This window comes from Mycteria americana, chromosome 17, assembly GCF_035582795.1.
Source record: "Mycteria americana isolate JAX WOST 10 ecotype Jacksonville Zoo and Gardens chromosome 17, USCA_MyAme_1.0, whole genome shotgun sequence".
Lineage (NCBI taxonomy): Eukaryota > Metazoa > Chordata > Aves > Ciconiiformes > Ciconiidae > Mycteria > Mycteria americana.
In genome coordinates, this window is record NC_134381.1 from 6,965,338 (window position 1) to 6,979,330 (window position 13,993).

General features: G+C 62.4%; 2 protein-coding genes across 2 annotated transcripts; both read right to left on the reverse strand.

Moving 5' to 3' along the window:
- Positions 1 to 5,290, reverse strand: FPGS (folylpolyglutamate synthase). Its single transcript, XM_075519683.1, has 15 exons — positions 5,139 to 5,290; positions 3,727 to 3,855; positions 3,566 to 3,619; positions 3,383 to 3,447; positions 3,183 to 3,297; positions 2,984 to 3,061; positions 2,643 to 2,704; positions 2,442 to 2,544; positions 2,266 to 2,343; positions 2,048 to 2,195; positions 1,867 to 1,965; positions 1,519 to 1,669; positions 1,337 to 1,412; positions 912 to 978; positions 1 to 814 (listed from the first exon to the last, which is right to left on the reverse strand). The coding sequence occupies exons 1-15, from the start codon at positions 5,241 to 5,243 to the stop codon at positions 387 to 389; spliced, it is 1,758 nt and encodes a 585-aa protein (XP_075375798.1). The 5' UTR covers positions 5,244 to 5,290; the 3' UTR covers positions 1 to 386.
- A 619-nt stretch (positions 5,291 to 5,909) lies between these two features.
- CDK9 (cyclin dependent kinase 9) lies at positions 5,910 to 13,377 on the reverse strand. The gene is made up of 7 exons (XM_075519720.1): positions 13,243 to 13,377; positions 12,624 to 12,705; positions 11,686 to 11,776; positions 9,601 to 9,767; positions 9,239 to 9,410; positions 9,014 to 9,162; positions 5,910 to 7,775 (listed from the first exon to the last, which is right to left on the reverse strand). Exons 1-7 carry the CDS (start codon positions 13,332 to 13,334, stop codon positions 7,410 to 7,412), a joined length of 1,119 nt encoding a protein of 372 aa, XP_075375835.1. The 5' UTR covers positions 13,335 to 13,377; the 3' UTR covers positions 5,910 to 7,409.
- Positions 13,378 to 13,993: the final 616 nt, after the last annotated feature.

Sequence of the window (13,993 nt, forward strand, 5' to 3'; positions counted from 1 at the left end):
TAAAAATCTCCCCTACATTAAATTAGTCGCGCCCTGATGCCAAGCCTCGCCACGGCTTGAGGCTCTCACCTACTGCCCCCCCCCCCCCCCCCAAAACCGCCCACCCCCCCGGATGCCAGGACCCCAGCACAGCCTGGGGTAGCACCCCCAGACCCTGGGGGCCCCCCCAGTCGCTCTCACCAAGTTGGGCTGGGGGCCGGGACCATCCCCCCCATGGCCAGTGTCCCCGGGGGGACACAGGCGAAAGGCACTGGGGTGAAAAGGGCCGAGCCGGGATGGGGTTGGGGGTCCCGCGTCCCCCGCCCCGGCCGCCTCCGAGCATCATCGGGGGCAGAACCGGCGCTTCAAGTAAAAAGAGGTGCAAAGCCCCGTTCCCCCCGCCCCCGTTACTGGGAGAGCGCAGGGTCGAGCAGCCGGAGGACCCCCCCCACCAAGTGCAGGCTGCCGGTGACCAGGACGCGGACGGCGGCCGCTTCCCGCAGCAGCACGGCCCCGCTGCTGGCGGCGGGGTGGGGGTGAGCCCCCGTGGCGGCGGGCGCTGCCAGCCGGGGGTCCCGGCCCTGTGCCACCCACCGCAGCGCCTGGGCCAGGCAGGGGAAGACGAGGGCCGGGGAATTGAGGGGTCGCGGGGCTGGGGGGACCAGGAGCAGGGTCCCTCGGGCGGGGCCCGGCTGCAGCAGCCCCCCCACCCGCAGGGGGGCCGGGAGCCAGGGGTCCTGCCCCCCCTTCTCCTCCAGCAGCCGGGTCCACATCTGCTGGTTCTCCAGGCAGCGGGTCAGGGCGTTCTCCAGCGTCACGTTGAAGTTTTGCTGGTCTGGGAGGGGTGGGGAGGGGGGTCAGGGATTAGGGGGGGCCGGGGAGGGGTCAGGGATGGGGGGGGCCGGGGGAGACCCCGGCTCCCCGGCACTCACCCATGTTGCTGGCCACCGACACCTCCGTGAAGTTGGGGCAGAAGACAGCGTAGTCGAAGTGGCAGGGCTGTGGGGAGAGGGGGGGTCAGCGCTGTGGGAGCCCTCCGAACCCACCCAGGGGATTTCCACTGGAACCAGTCCCACACCAGCAGGGCTACGGGGGTTTGGTCCAGGGACGGGGTGATCCGAGTCCCCCCACCCTGCACCCGGGGCTGCGACACCCTTTGGGGGGGGGGGGCACTGAGGTGGGATACAACCAGGGACAGCAGGGTGGACAGACAGACAGACAGCACAGGGCATCAGCTCCACCTCGTGGCTCCCCACACCCGCAGCAAAGCAGCAGGCAGAGAACCCAGGCAGTGCAGTGACCCCCCCCCCAACACCACACCCCCCCACACCCCCCCCCCGACCCCCCCAAACCTCACCAGCAGCAGCTTGAGCAGCGCCGCCGTGTCCCGGTCCCCCGTGGCGTTGAAGAGCAGCACGCGCACCTCGGAGCCGCTGCGGGGAGAAAGGGCGGGTGGCCTGTGCCCCACGGGGACCCCCAGCACCGTGCTCCCCCGTGTGAGTGTGAGTGTGTGCGTGTCCCCTCGTGTCCCCTCCTTACTCGTGGGGCTTCTCCTGGTTGAGGGCAGCCTGGCGGAACCAGCGGACGCAGGCCTGGACGCTGCTGGTGGTGTGGGCCCCGTCCAGGTACCACGTCACGGGGCCGCGGGGCAGCACCTGGGTCCGGCCCAGCCACTCCGTGTCCCGCAGGCCTGGGGGGGGCACAAGGCACGGCTGGGACTCCCGCACCCGCCTCCAGCACCGGGACCCCCGCGGGGATCACACGCGGGGCGGGCAGCCGGGCTCTGCCCTCCAGCACAGGCAGCACCGGCTGGGGGCCCAGCGCGGCCCCCCCAAGCCCTGCGACACGGCGGGGGGGGGGGGGGGTCCTGGCACGGCCATACTGCACCTTGGATCATGGCATCGGTGGGTCGAAAGGCGGGTGCCAGCGGCACCGACCTCCCCGCCAGCTCGGCGCCCGGCAGCACCTCCGCCAGCTCCCCGAGACCTGGGGGGACAGGCGCCCCGCTGAGACCCCGCGAGCCACAGCGGGGTCCGACGCCCCCCATCCCCGTCCCCCCCCGCCTTACCCCGGCAGCCGCGGCGCTGCAGCCAGGTCCGCGCCAGCTGCAAGGCCAGGGCGGCGTTGGAGCGCTGGTGGGTGCCCGCCAGCCCCAGCTCCAGCGCCCGGTGGCCCCCCTCGAAGGCGTCCAGCTCCGGGCAGAGGTAGAGCGGACACTGTGGGGAGAGGAGGCTGAGCCCCCTGCCACGGGGTACCCCCCATCCACCGCCCCGCCACCCAACTCACCTCCCGCTCCTGGGCTCGGTCCCTCAGCACCTCCAGCGGCCGCTCCGGCTGCGCCACGGTGAACGCCGGCACGCCGGGCTGCGAAGGATGGGGGTGCTCAGGGCCACGGGGCTGCTCAGGGCCACAGGGGAGCACACCCCGAAACCGGGAGAGGAGGGAGGACGGGGTCTCCCTACCTTAAAAATGCCCCCCTTCTGCCAGGCGATCTTCTCCATGGTGTCCCCCAGGATGCTGGTGTGGTCGATGCCCAGGGAGGAGACCCCACACACCACCGGCGCCCTGGGGACGCAGCATGGCAGCGTCCCCACTGTCCCCCCATCGTGGGGACACCAGGCCCTGGCAGCACCGGCGATGGGCTCAGCCCCACTGGCTCCTACCTGATGATGTTAGTGCAGTCATAGGCGCCACCAATGCCAACCTCCACCACCGCCAGGTCCACCTGGGGACACGGGGACACTGGAGCCATCACAGGCCCACCAGCAGCATGTGGCCCCATGAATTCGGGGATGCGGGTGGGGCCAGGTCCCTGCCACCACCCCTCCAAACCCATGCCTGAACACGCGCCCCACTCGTGGGGTGACCATCCACCTGGCACAGCATCCCCTGGTTACAGCCATGGCAGCCTGACCGATGCAAGTTCTGCCCCAAGTCGGGGCTGGACCCCACGTCCCCCCCTCCCCGAGGTCCCCATCACAAGCTGGAGGCCACCATCGCCTACCTTCTCCTGCAGGAAGACGTGGAAGGCCATGATGGTGAGGAAGCGGAAGTACGCCGGCATGCTGGCGTGTGCCGGGTCCTGCTGGGCAGAGCGGGCGTAAGGGGATGGCACGGGGTATCCCCAACCGGCGCTGGGGCACACGGCCCCAGGGGGGGTCCCCGAGGGAGGGAGAACCCGCCACAAGCCCTGCCACCCCCACCTTGGTCTCCTCCAGGCGGTTGTAGACCAGCCAGAAGTACTTGCTGAAGAGCTCCTTGCTGATGGGCTGCCCGTTGATGCGGATCCGCTCACGAACCTGCACCAGGTGAGGGGAGCTGGGGGGCAGAGCCGGGGGGGACGGGACACAGTCAGGCACAGTGTCACCTGCCCCCCCAAGCCCTCCTGACCCCCCCTGCCCACCTGTAAAAGCCCGTCTTCAGCCCGTAGCTGCGGAGGATGCACTCGGTGAAGGCACATGCTGAGCCCTGGGGAGACGGCAGCGTTTAACCCCCCCGCACCGGGGCAGGGGCAAACGGAGGCAGAGATGCCGGCAGCCCCCCTCTCGCCCCCCCAAGCCCCCACGGCACCGCCTGCCCGCCTCACCTTGCCCTTCGTCCCCGTGACGTGGATGATGTTCAGTCGATCCAGGTCCTCGACCTGCCGGAGGTCAACCACCCCATGAGACCCCCACGGCAGCCAGTGCCGAGCGTGGCGGCACCGCTGCCGGGATAGGGGGGAGGGCGCTGACGGGGACCCCTCCTCACCTTCAGCCCGCTCCTCTCCAAAAAGCCCCGCATGGCTTCCAGCTGGGCCCGGGGGTCGCCACGCTCCCGCTTCACCTGCTCCAAGTAGCTGGCGTTGGTCTGCAGGGTGTTGAGGGTCCTGATGGCATCCTGGAAAGACCCCGGGGGGGTGGTCAGGATGGTGCCCATCACCATGGCCTCAGGGCTGCATCCACTGCCACGGCCCCAGGGGCCAGCCTGCCCCGTGCCCGCCGCACCCCAACCCACCCCATCGGGCTCGGTCCCCTCGGCCGCCCACGCTGGCAGCATCTCCTCCGCCATGGCCCCGTAGGGACGTGCCGGCAGCGCCAGAGCCTGTCGCAGGGACGCTGCGGGGATGGGCTACTTATCGGCGGGGGGAGCCCGCCCCTCCCCGGGTGCCCCTTGGCCCCACGGGGGAGGCACGGGGCAGCCCAGCACCCGGCACCCACCCCTGTCCCAGCGGGACAAGGCCGCCCGCAGGCGCGAGCGGGCGGTGCTCCGGCGCTGGCACGCCCGCCCCACCGGTGTTCAATTAGAGGTGCAAATGAAGCAACAGAGCTGCACCTGCACCGCGCACGTGGGGCGGCACGGCCGCACAGCCACGGCGGCTGCCAGAGGTCAGCGGTGGCCACCGAGCCCCCCAAACCCACGCCGGGGGGGACGCCGGCCTGGCCCTGGCACCGCTGTGTGCTGCAGTGGGGACCTGGCAGGGACAAGCCCACGTCCCCGCTGCGGGGACACCCCACCCGAGCAGCCGGACCCCGTGCCAGCAGACGGCGGCGCGGGCACCGGTGGCGCTTCCGGCTCCGGTGAGCGCAGGGCAGGGGCAGGACAGCTCCCGTCTCCCAGGGCGGCTCCGCACCGTCCCTCAGCCTGGGGACCGCCGTCGGCCCCACGACGCCAGGCAGCCACGTGGGCCCGGGCCGCCCCAGCCTCCGCCCGGGATGCGCCGTGGCCGCCACACCGGCTCCGGCTGCAGGCCAGAGTCACGCCGGTGCTGCCACGGAGGACGGAGGTTTGCAGGCTGACGGCTGGGCACCGGCTGTCCCCAGCGGAAAGAAGGGCGAGACGGCGAGCGGCGGCCGGCGCGGCCCGGGGCTGCGGGCGAGGGGCAGCCCAGCAGGCGGGGCGGGGGCGCTCGGCGCCCCGCCATCCCGGCGCCGTGGCCCCCCGCCCACCCCGGAGCCCGCAGGCCTGCGGCTTGGGAAGGGACCCCCGGTGCCGGCGAGCCCCGGCCCCGCCGCCTGCCGCTGCCCTCCGGCGCCCGGCTCGGTGGGATGCCCCGGGCCCCGGCGCGCAGCCCGGCTGGGTGCAGCCTCCCGGCGCGCCGCCGCCGCCGCCGCACGGCCCAGGCCCCCGCCGCAGCCCTCGGTGCAAGGTCCCGCTCCCCGCGGCGCCGCCCCCGCCGGTACCTGGTAGTCCATGGCGGGGGCGCGCGCCGGCCGCGTGCTGAACCGGCGCCCGGCGGGGGCAGCCCGCAGCGCCCCGCGCAGCGCGCGCAGCCCCCGCGCCACCATCCCGCCGCGCCGCGCGCCTGCCGCCGGGAGCCCGCGCCGCAGCCGCCGCCGGGGGCGGGACCGCCCCGACCCGCCCCCCCCCCCCCCCCCGCCGCCATCTTTGAAACGGGCAATGCGCCGCCACGTCGGAGGGGGGCGCCATCTTTACGAGGGGCACTGAGGAGGAGGAGGATGAGGGACCCTTCCTCCTCCCGCGGAGCCACCTCCCCCGGCCGCGGTGGAGGGGTTGGGCGCAGCCCCAAGCCCACCCCGGACTGAGGTTCCTCAGCCCGGCGGAGCCAGGGCCCAGCACCCGGCCTCACACAGCCCAGCACAGGGGCACAAGGGGCTGCTCGGGGGCGCAGGGGCCCTCCAGGCCTCTCCAGGCAGCCCCCAGCCCGGCAGGCCCCGCAGCATCGCCCGGTGCTACCAGAGCAGCGGGGCTGGCCCGGGCAGCCTCCTCTGCTCATGCTACCCGTGCTGCTGCGTTAATCCACCGAGCCTCCCTCCCTCCCTCCCTCCTGTTAGCAGCACAGGGGCAGAGAGCGCCCGGGACCCCCAGGAGGGGAGCAGCGGTGAGGGGACGTACGCTGTCTGAACCCTCACAGATCACAGAGGTGCTGTTTTACAGCACTCTGGCTGCGTTCTCCGTTTAGGCAAAAGAGTGACACAAGGTTAAAACCAGCCGTTTGGGACAGGATCGTGTTTATTCACAACCGGCAGAAGTCATCTGGCTTATTGCTTGCAACCAACTGCATTTTTTCCAAAGAAACCAAGTCCCCCCGACCGGACACTGTTTCGGAGCCCCGCACCAAGAGAGATTTACCTTGTACACGTCCTTTATCATCCTCACTTTCTGTCCTGAGAACGGCCCCGCTCACCATCGCTTCCTCCCCTGAGACCTTATGCTACAGATGTGGCTTTTGCCATTAGTCTAGTTAACGGACAACCTATCAAATGCCAAAGGTTATCACCCACTGCGTTTCATACACGTTATTTGTTTTAAAGTCTTGGGATCCATGGGGCTCACTGAGAAGACAGCCAGCTGTAGCTGACAGCCATGGAAGACAAAGCATTCAGGGAGGGGCTCCGCTGCAGCGGGCAGTGAAGGAGCACTTGCTCTGCACGAGTCGGTCCCAACAAGCTCTGGCAGAAGGTGTGCGCACGCCATCACAGTGCATCGGGCTGGTCGCTGCATCTGGGGAAGGCAGCGGTCTTGCTCTAGACTCATGCAAAGAGTTCCAGGACAGAGGAGTGGACACGCGAGAGTTTAAAGAGTCACCCTGCTCCCAGCACAGTGTTCCCAGCGCTGCCATGCCATCGTGAAATCCCTGCGGACAGCAGGGCGGCAGGTCACAGCGCAGGCTGAGGCCAGCACTCACAACCCCCTTCCTCACCCAAACTCCTGCCACAGCCAGCGCTACGGGGAAAGAACGCAGCAGGCTGGGTGTGTCCGACAAGACTCTTAATTGCAGTTTGCAAAGAAGAAAGCGTGGACGCTGCATGCTGTTACAGAGACCAATGATTCCCACTGTAAATCCTTGCTGTATGGAGCAGCCAGCTCTGCCAGCCACGTCTCTGGTTTGCCCAGTTAAGCCCCTTTCTCGGCTGGAGCCCAAACTCCAGTGAGAGTTAGTCATGCTGTCTAGAGTGACTCTGCCTTCCCCAGGACACCTCCGCATTACTCAGAAGCACCTGCCTCGTCCTACATCAACGCTTCAGTGTTCAAAGGACAGGCCACGCAGGAGCTACGGCCAACCAACAGAGCCGAGACATCTCCCAGCAGAGCCCAGTTTGGTCCAGCACAGCTACTCCCAGTCCTGCCGGTCACAGCACTGTTTGCCAAGAGTCCCAGCACTGACAGCCGCTTCCTCCATCGCCAGGTCCATAACCATCGATCCGCAAGATTAATGTAACCAATACAGACTGTTGCAGGGGGGACACAGGCTCTGTGCCAAAGCTGCAGGGAAACAACCCCGGGCCCGCAGGCGTCACCTCCCCAGTCATGAAGCTCTGCGGTGGCTGAGCTGCTGCATGAGGAGAGGAGACAGGAGAGCTCAGTTAAAGGCAGCAGGCACTTCGCCTTGAAGAAAGTCCTTTCCCAGACAGAAAGACCTCGCCGGGACATCCCCGCTCAATGCAACCTGCGGAGTAGCCCAGCCAGGACCCCGCTGGGGAAGCCCCCGCTCAAAACACCCTGTCGAATTCAGTCTGGTTGGTGGCGGCCGGGTTCCTGCCCGGGTTAGCTGGCTGCTGGGGCATGTGCCCACCCCTCCTGCGTGGTGGGGCCAGGTACTCAAACATGGACTGGTTGTGGGTGGACAGCATGTTTTTGAGGTCCGAGGGCATGGGGTCTGACCAGAAGAAGTCGTGGTTCAGCGCGTCATCACTGTCGATCCGCTGGGCGGGATCCAGCACCAGCAGCTTGTCGATGAGGTCGAGTGCATAGGGGTCTTTAACGTAGGCTTTCAGGCGATCCTTCACCTTGCGCTTCTGGCCCTTGGGGAGATCCAGCTTCTGGTACAGCTCATATTTATCCACGTTCGGCCAAACCTGGGTGGGAAGGAGCAGGGAAGGGAGCGTTGGGAAGAATTACTTACAGAGAGCAAAATCCATTTTTTATGATAACACCCTCAGGCAAACCGGGGTGAGGTCTGCCGAGAGTACAATACTATTTTATAACCTCCAAGCCGGCAGACCTTGTTCCCACAGCATGGAGGAGGCACTAAAGAGCGCACTAAAGCCTGGAGACACGTGGACAAGTCAGGACAGAGTCCTCCTGGTGTGGGAACAGCATGCAGGATGCTCCAGAATTTCCAGTTCTCCCACAAAAGAGCTACTAGAGAGCACAGTTCAGGCCAGCTACAACATCCAAAAAGGTAAAATGACAAAACTTATTGCTAAATAACAACCTGGATGTATGTGCTACCTTTTATCCTTAGAAAGCAAGGCCTGCTGCAATCACCAGCACTTACCTCAACCCTGATCTGGGAGAGACCACAGCAGGTATTTACATACAAAAGAAAGCACCTTCAATGTATGTACTTAATGTACGTAATAGAGGCATCGGGCCTCTGCAGCTGCCTGCACAACCACCTGCCTATCGCACCCCCTAGATTACAGACCTGGCCAAGCGATCCCTCAGCTCCATCCCCCACAAGAGGGCAGGACAAGCTGCCATGAAATGAGGAGCTGAGAAAGGGCTGAGCACTCACACCAGGGCCGAGCTGATGCCACAAATCACAAGCCAGAATTAAAGAGGCTTTTCAAGGTGACGAGTGCAAAGCACCCAAGACAAACCCCTCAACACAAAGCAAAAAACCTTTCTTTAAGCAGAAATTCAGAGGGTGTTTATCTGAGAGACAACCCTCAAACGCAGAACAGATTCCTACACGTAATGTTCTGTTCTTTCACACTTGGAGCAGCCAGCATCCTCTCTGTGCTCAAAAACAAGGACACGACTCGCCCCTCCCGAAGGAGGTCTGGGAGGCCAAGTTCACCCTCTTATGTTTAGGAGGTTGAACACAAGTAACATGACAGCTGTAGTTTTACATAGAGCAGCAAGGAAAGTGCAGCGTCCCGCTGTGCACTTGGCTCCCAGGAGGCAAACAGCATTTGCAGGGGCTTCCCCAGCCTCCCTACCAGCAGCAGGCACACTCCAGTGCCAGGAGCGTGCGGCAGCCAGTACACAGGGCAAGGAAGAGGTCCCAGAGTGCCCAGGCCCTGCCCACACCACCCGCTTTGCCGCTCTCCTCCCACCTTCCGTAGCTTGCCCACGCTCTCGCCCTCACCTCTGGCGTGATGGATCCGCAGAGCTGGCTGATGAGGGTGAGCTGGTGCTGCTCTGTGTTCCCCTGCATGATGGGGCTGCGGGTCCACATCTCTGCCATGATGCAGCCTCCACCCCAGAGGTCAATGGGGGGACCGTAGTCCCGCTCCCCTAAATGGAGATGCCTTGTTAGTCACCCAGGGGAACAAGAAGGGCAGAGAAGCCAGCAGAGCCCATCACCTCCTACCTAGGAGCAGCTCTGGTGGCCGATACCACAGAGTCACCACCCGGTTGGTGTAGCGGTTCGGCTGGCTGTTCTTAGCCAGGCTGAAAGCTCGAGCCAGCCCAAAGTCCGCAAGCTTCAGGACTCCGTCCCGTGTGATCAGCACATTCGCGGCTTTCATGTCTCGATGCAAGATCTATACAAGGACAGACATCGAAAGGTTAAGCCATTATGGTATCCTCCTTGGGCGCCTGGTGCCCGCAGGGCGCTCAGACTCCAGAGGCAGAGGACAAGGAAGCACAGGCTGGAGGGAAGTGCAAAGACACCCGCTCCTTGGAAAGCCACATAGAGCAGGGTGACCTCAGGGCACAGATCTGTCCCATTACCTTGTTCCTGTGGATGTAGTAAAGTCCATTCAATAGCATCTGCATAACTTTCTTGATCTCTGAGAGCGTGAACTTGACGTGAGCATTGCTGAGAAGGCCAGCCAGGTCGTGCTCGCAGAAGTCAAACACAAGGTAGATACTGCCCTTGCAGCGGTTGTATGGAGAGGCTATGGGAGAGGCAAGGAGGGACTGTCAGCAAGGGACCCTTAGCCCCATCACAGCTCCTCCTGACCTCCAGCCACCCTGCTACTTGTACAATGCTCACTAGACAAAACCTCAGGGCACAGGAACAGAGAACCAGAGACACCATGCAGGCCTCAAGATCTTTCGTAAAGAGGCACTTAAGACAGCACAACTAGCAACGGAAGAAAAGGGGATGAGGATCAGAGTAGTGAATGTTGTCAGACAGGCAAGGAAAGGGCATGAAAATCTTTGAAAGCTTCATTTTGTGTTGTTCTGTGCACATAACGGCTGTGGGGTTTCCTCCCTGCAAGCTGTGGCCAGTAGGTGCACATACCGCTAGCTGCCAGCCAAGCACTATCACTGTTTACATCAGCGATAGAGGAGGCACCTGCAAAGACAGCCCCAGGAAAAATGCAGAAACAGAGAAAATCTGTCTAATACAACATTAGAAAGTGAGGTTTTCTGCAACCTCAAATCATATCTACAAAAATGGACTGATCTGGATCAAAATGATTTCAAACTCCAAGTCCAATTGCAATTTAAAGTCAACAACAGGAAACCTCAAATGAAGCAATTGATTTCAATCTTGTTCCTAGAGCACACATGCAAAACATTATTAAAAAGGTTGATTTTAATCAGCTGTAATCAGCAAAACCTGCTGATCAGCAACTCCAACCAGAAAATGACGACTAAGCTCAGCCCCCACGGAAACACACCACTCTCCTCTGCCAGCCAGACTAGGTTTGCAGTTCCTTACATGGATACGGCCCTTACCGCACCTTTCCAACGTAAAAAGAGAAAAGCTTCACATTTGAGAACAGTAAATGCAACATTTCTACTTTACTGGAAACTGAGGTCAAGGTGGATTCGGACAAAAGCTGGAATTCAACAAAACCCAAACAACTGACATGTCTACAAAAATATTTACCTTAGGTATGCTGGACACGTAATCATGACAACTTGTTTAATCACACAATGAATTAAAAATTAACTTGTTGTCAGTGTTTCTACTCGTACCCGTTCAGACAATAATCTACACGCAGTGGAGTACTGGAGTAACTTCAAGTTCCCAGTCCTAGGCCAGGGATTTCTACCAGTTCAGTGACTGGACTTTTTTTTAAAAACACCATCACAGATATGTGCCCCTTTTGCTTTTATTTAACTGAAATGACTGACTAGATGGCAGGCTTTAACATCAGCTGTCATTTTCAGAACTGTTTTTCCAGTACAAATCCATACAAGAGAACGATATATAAAAACTAGCAAATGTCTTAAAGCAATTTCACTGGAAACGGAGCCAGGCCAGGTGCACAGAGCGTGCCAGTCACGCAGCAGAGGCATGCTGCGTGAGGTGGAAGCATGGCTCAGAACCGCCCCATGTGGAGTCCCAGCCCTCACAGCACGAGCAGTTACTGTCACCCACAGAAAGAGATGCTGAGCGAGTCTCCAGCTGGAGCTGTGTCATCAGCTCGGAGCTGCCACGAACCGTCATAAGCCAACTGAGAGGGACGGCTCCAGCTCCTGACAGGGAACCGGCTGTGCACAGCCACGAGATCAGCTCCGCGCTGAGAACCCTCTGCTTCAAAGTTTCTCCGGCACTGGTTTATTTAAAGCCTCTCAGGCAGTAGTTTTCCTGTCATGGGCAGGATTCACTGCCACAGCACAGGCATATCCCAGCAGGACTGACAACAGCTTTTTCCAGCCAGGCTGCAGCAACATCCTAACTCGTTTAGAAACTGTTTTCCAAGATGAGTGTACCGTCACCCCACATGACAGGCAGGAACAGAGGCCCGTGCTCAGCTAGAGGACCCCACTCCCAGCACAGAACACCAGCCTGCTCAGCGGCGAAGGAGGGCAGAAAGAAAACCGACAGCCAGCGCAAGAGAGACCCCCGTAAGCTACCTTTGGTCCTGCAGATTTCAATGAGGTTCACCACGTTCTCATGTTTGAGCAGCTGGAGGATTTTAATCTCTCGCAAGGCTGTGATGGGGAACTGGAAAGGAGAAAGAGAGGACAGGGATTAGGAGCGCAGGAGACCAGGCCACCTCTGCTTAGAGAGCAGGAGATGTGACCGCAGCAGCTTGGCAGGGGACCTGCTCGAGCAGCACTGTGACGAGTCACCGAAGGACAATCAGAGCTTTAAAACAGAACACCAACACTGGGATTGCCAACACGTATTCACCATCAGGCCACCATTGGCGAGAGAGGTTCTGCCAAGAGATAGAGGTGTTTGGGTGGTGCCGAGACCAGCACGCAGACACCCCTCCCTCCTCTCCTCACCTTGCACGTTTGTAACAGGACATGGTACAGCCCGGCTCAAGCTGCAGAGCAGCCCCCCCAGCTGCTGCCTGTGCTGCTTACGCTATTACTCTCTCCTCGGCTTGTCCCATCTCTGCACACCCCTGAGCATGTGCCTTTCACACATTACCCTCCACGAACAACAGCCAGCGTGGAGCCCCGCGCTGGGGGTGATGAGGTTTTGCACAAGAGGAGGAATGCGAGGGCAGCGACACCTCCCAGCAGCCATCCCGCACAGCCCAGTCACCGCACAGCTGCTGTCATGTGCCTTTGCAGCTCAGAAGACGGTGACAGGCTGTACACTTTGGCAGGGCAAACACAAGACCCAACATTATCACAGTATCAGTAGGAGAGCAAAAAGGCCACAAGGGTGAGATCCTGTCCACACCCTTACAGGTTCAGGATCTGGCACATTATAGTGGTAAATATTCTTAAAGAACAGAGTGAAAATGCATCTCTGCCATGCCAAAGATTAGCTTTCACCTATGAACCCCCCAACCCAGGCCTTCCCAAATACAGCCCAGCCATGCTCCCACACTTACCCCTTCCTTCTCATTTTCCATCAACACTTTCTTCAGCGCTACTTTCTTGCCTGTCTGACGATGTTTGGCTTTGAAAACTTCCCTGTAAAAACAGAAAGAAATCCGTGAGCAGCACAAGGAAGAAGGGAAGGAGCCAGATGCTCCTGACCAGGGACAAGTCCAAACAAGACACACTAGAGCACCATACAGACAGCTCTGTGCTGAGCCACTCACCGACCCAGCCACATCCCCTTTGGGCCAAAGGCCCTCAGGACCAGCTGAGACAATCCAGAGCCCAGAGGATTTTGGGCAAACCCACAGCCCCACGAGGATTCTGGGCAAAGTTGCACGTTTTGGGCAAAGTTGCAGGTCCCCGCCCTGACTGTCTCCAGGGTAACTCTCCTCGGCCTGAGCCTGGGACAGAGCAGGGCCTCGGGCTGGGAAAAAGAGGGCCCAGGGGCCAGGCTGGTTCCCTGGGGCCAGAGGGGTGACTGGGGAAAGGACACCCCAGCAAGGGGCGCTCAGGCCCGGGGCGGGCGGGCCGCGGGGCTGAGGAGCCGGGCCGGGGCAGCAGGCCCGAGGACGGGGTAGGCCGGGAAGGGCCGGACGCGGGGCGGGCCGGGGCCGGCGAGACACTCACCCGAAGGTGCCCTGCCCGATCTTGGCGAGCTTCTCGTACTTGGAGACCTCGTCACAGAAGGGACACTCCACCATGTCGTACTGCTTGGCCATGCCGCCCGCCGCCGTTGCTACAGGGACGCGCCACGCCTCTTCCGTCACGTGCCCCGCCCCCTCCGGCGCGCGCACCGCCCCTGCCACCGCCCCGCGAAGCCTCCTGGGACTTGTAGTCCGGCGGCGGCGGCCATGTTGTCACCCCCTGTCACTCTCTCGGGGTATTCGGCTGGGCTGTTCGTGCCGCTGCCCCCAGCACCCCTCCGCCGACGCGGCTGGCCCCTCGCCCCGCCGGGAGCCACCCCAGAGCGTGCCCGCGTCCATGCCCCAGCATCCTCAAGGAAGCAGCTCCGTGTCCCCCTGCTGTCACCCACGTCCCTCCACACGGCCCAGGGCACCAAGCAGCCCCTCCTGCTGGTGGCCCGAAAGCATGTCACCATGTCCGCTGCGTGCTTAAACCCATCAGAGATTTAATGGCACTTCTGCTCCCTGGCTCTACGCCGCGGCTGCACCTGGGGGCTGTGGCGAGGAGACCCCATGGCCGGGGCAGGAGGACACCAGGGCCTGGTGACAGGGGGACCCCGAGTTCCTGCCCCACTGGCAGAAATGTGCCCAGCTGGGGACACCATTCCCCTGGCAGTGCCCACGTTCGGGTGCAGAACAGCTTGGTTTGGGGTTGTTTGAAACTGGTCCCCAAGAGCAGGAATGGAGATGGCTGC

Coding starts and splice junctions, on each gene's coding strand:
- FPGS (XM_075519683.1), bottom strand. CDS start 5,243: ATGGTGGCGCGGGGGCTGCGCGCGCTGCGCGGGGCGCTGCGGGCTGCC. Junction 3,856..5,138: donor CCCCCGCCATGGACTACCAG/GTACCGGCGGGG, acceptor GGGTCTTTCCAG/GATGCCATCAGGACCCTCAA. Junction 2,196..2,265: donor ACCGAGCCCAGGAGCGGGAG/GTGAGTTGGGTG, acceptor CTCTCCCCACAG/TGTCCGCTCTACCTCTGCCC.
- CDK9 (XM_075519720.1), bottom strand. CDS start 13,334: ATGGCCAAGCAGTACGACATGGTGGAGTGTCCCTTCTGTGACGAGGTC. Junction 9,768..11,685: donor TGAAATCTGCAGGACCAAAG/GTAGCTTACGGG, acceptor CCTCTCCCATAG/CCTCTCCATACAACCGCTGC. Junction 7,776..9,013: donor GCGGATCCATCACGCCAGAG/GTGAGGGCGAGA, acceptor CTTCCCACCCAG/GTTTGGCCGAACGTGGATAA.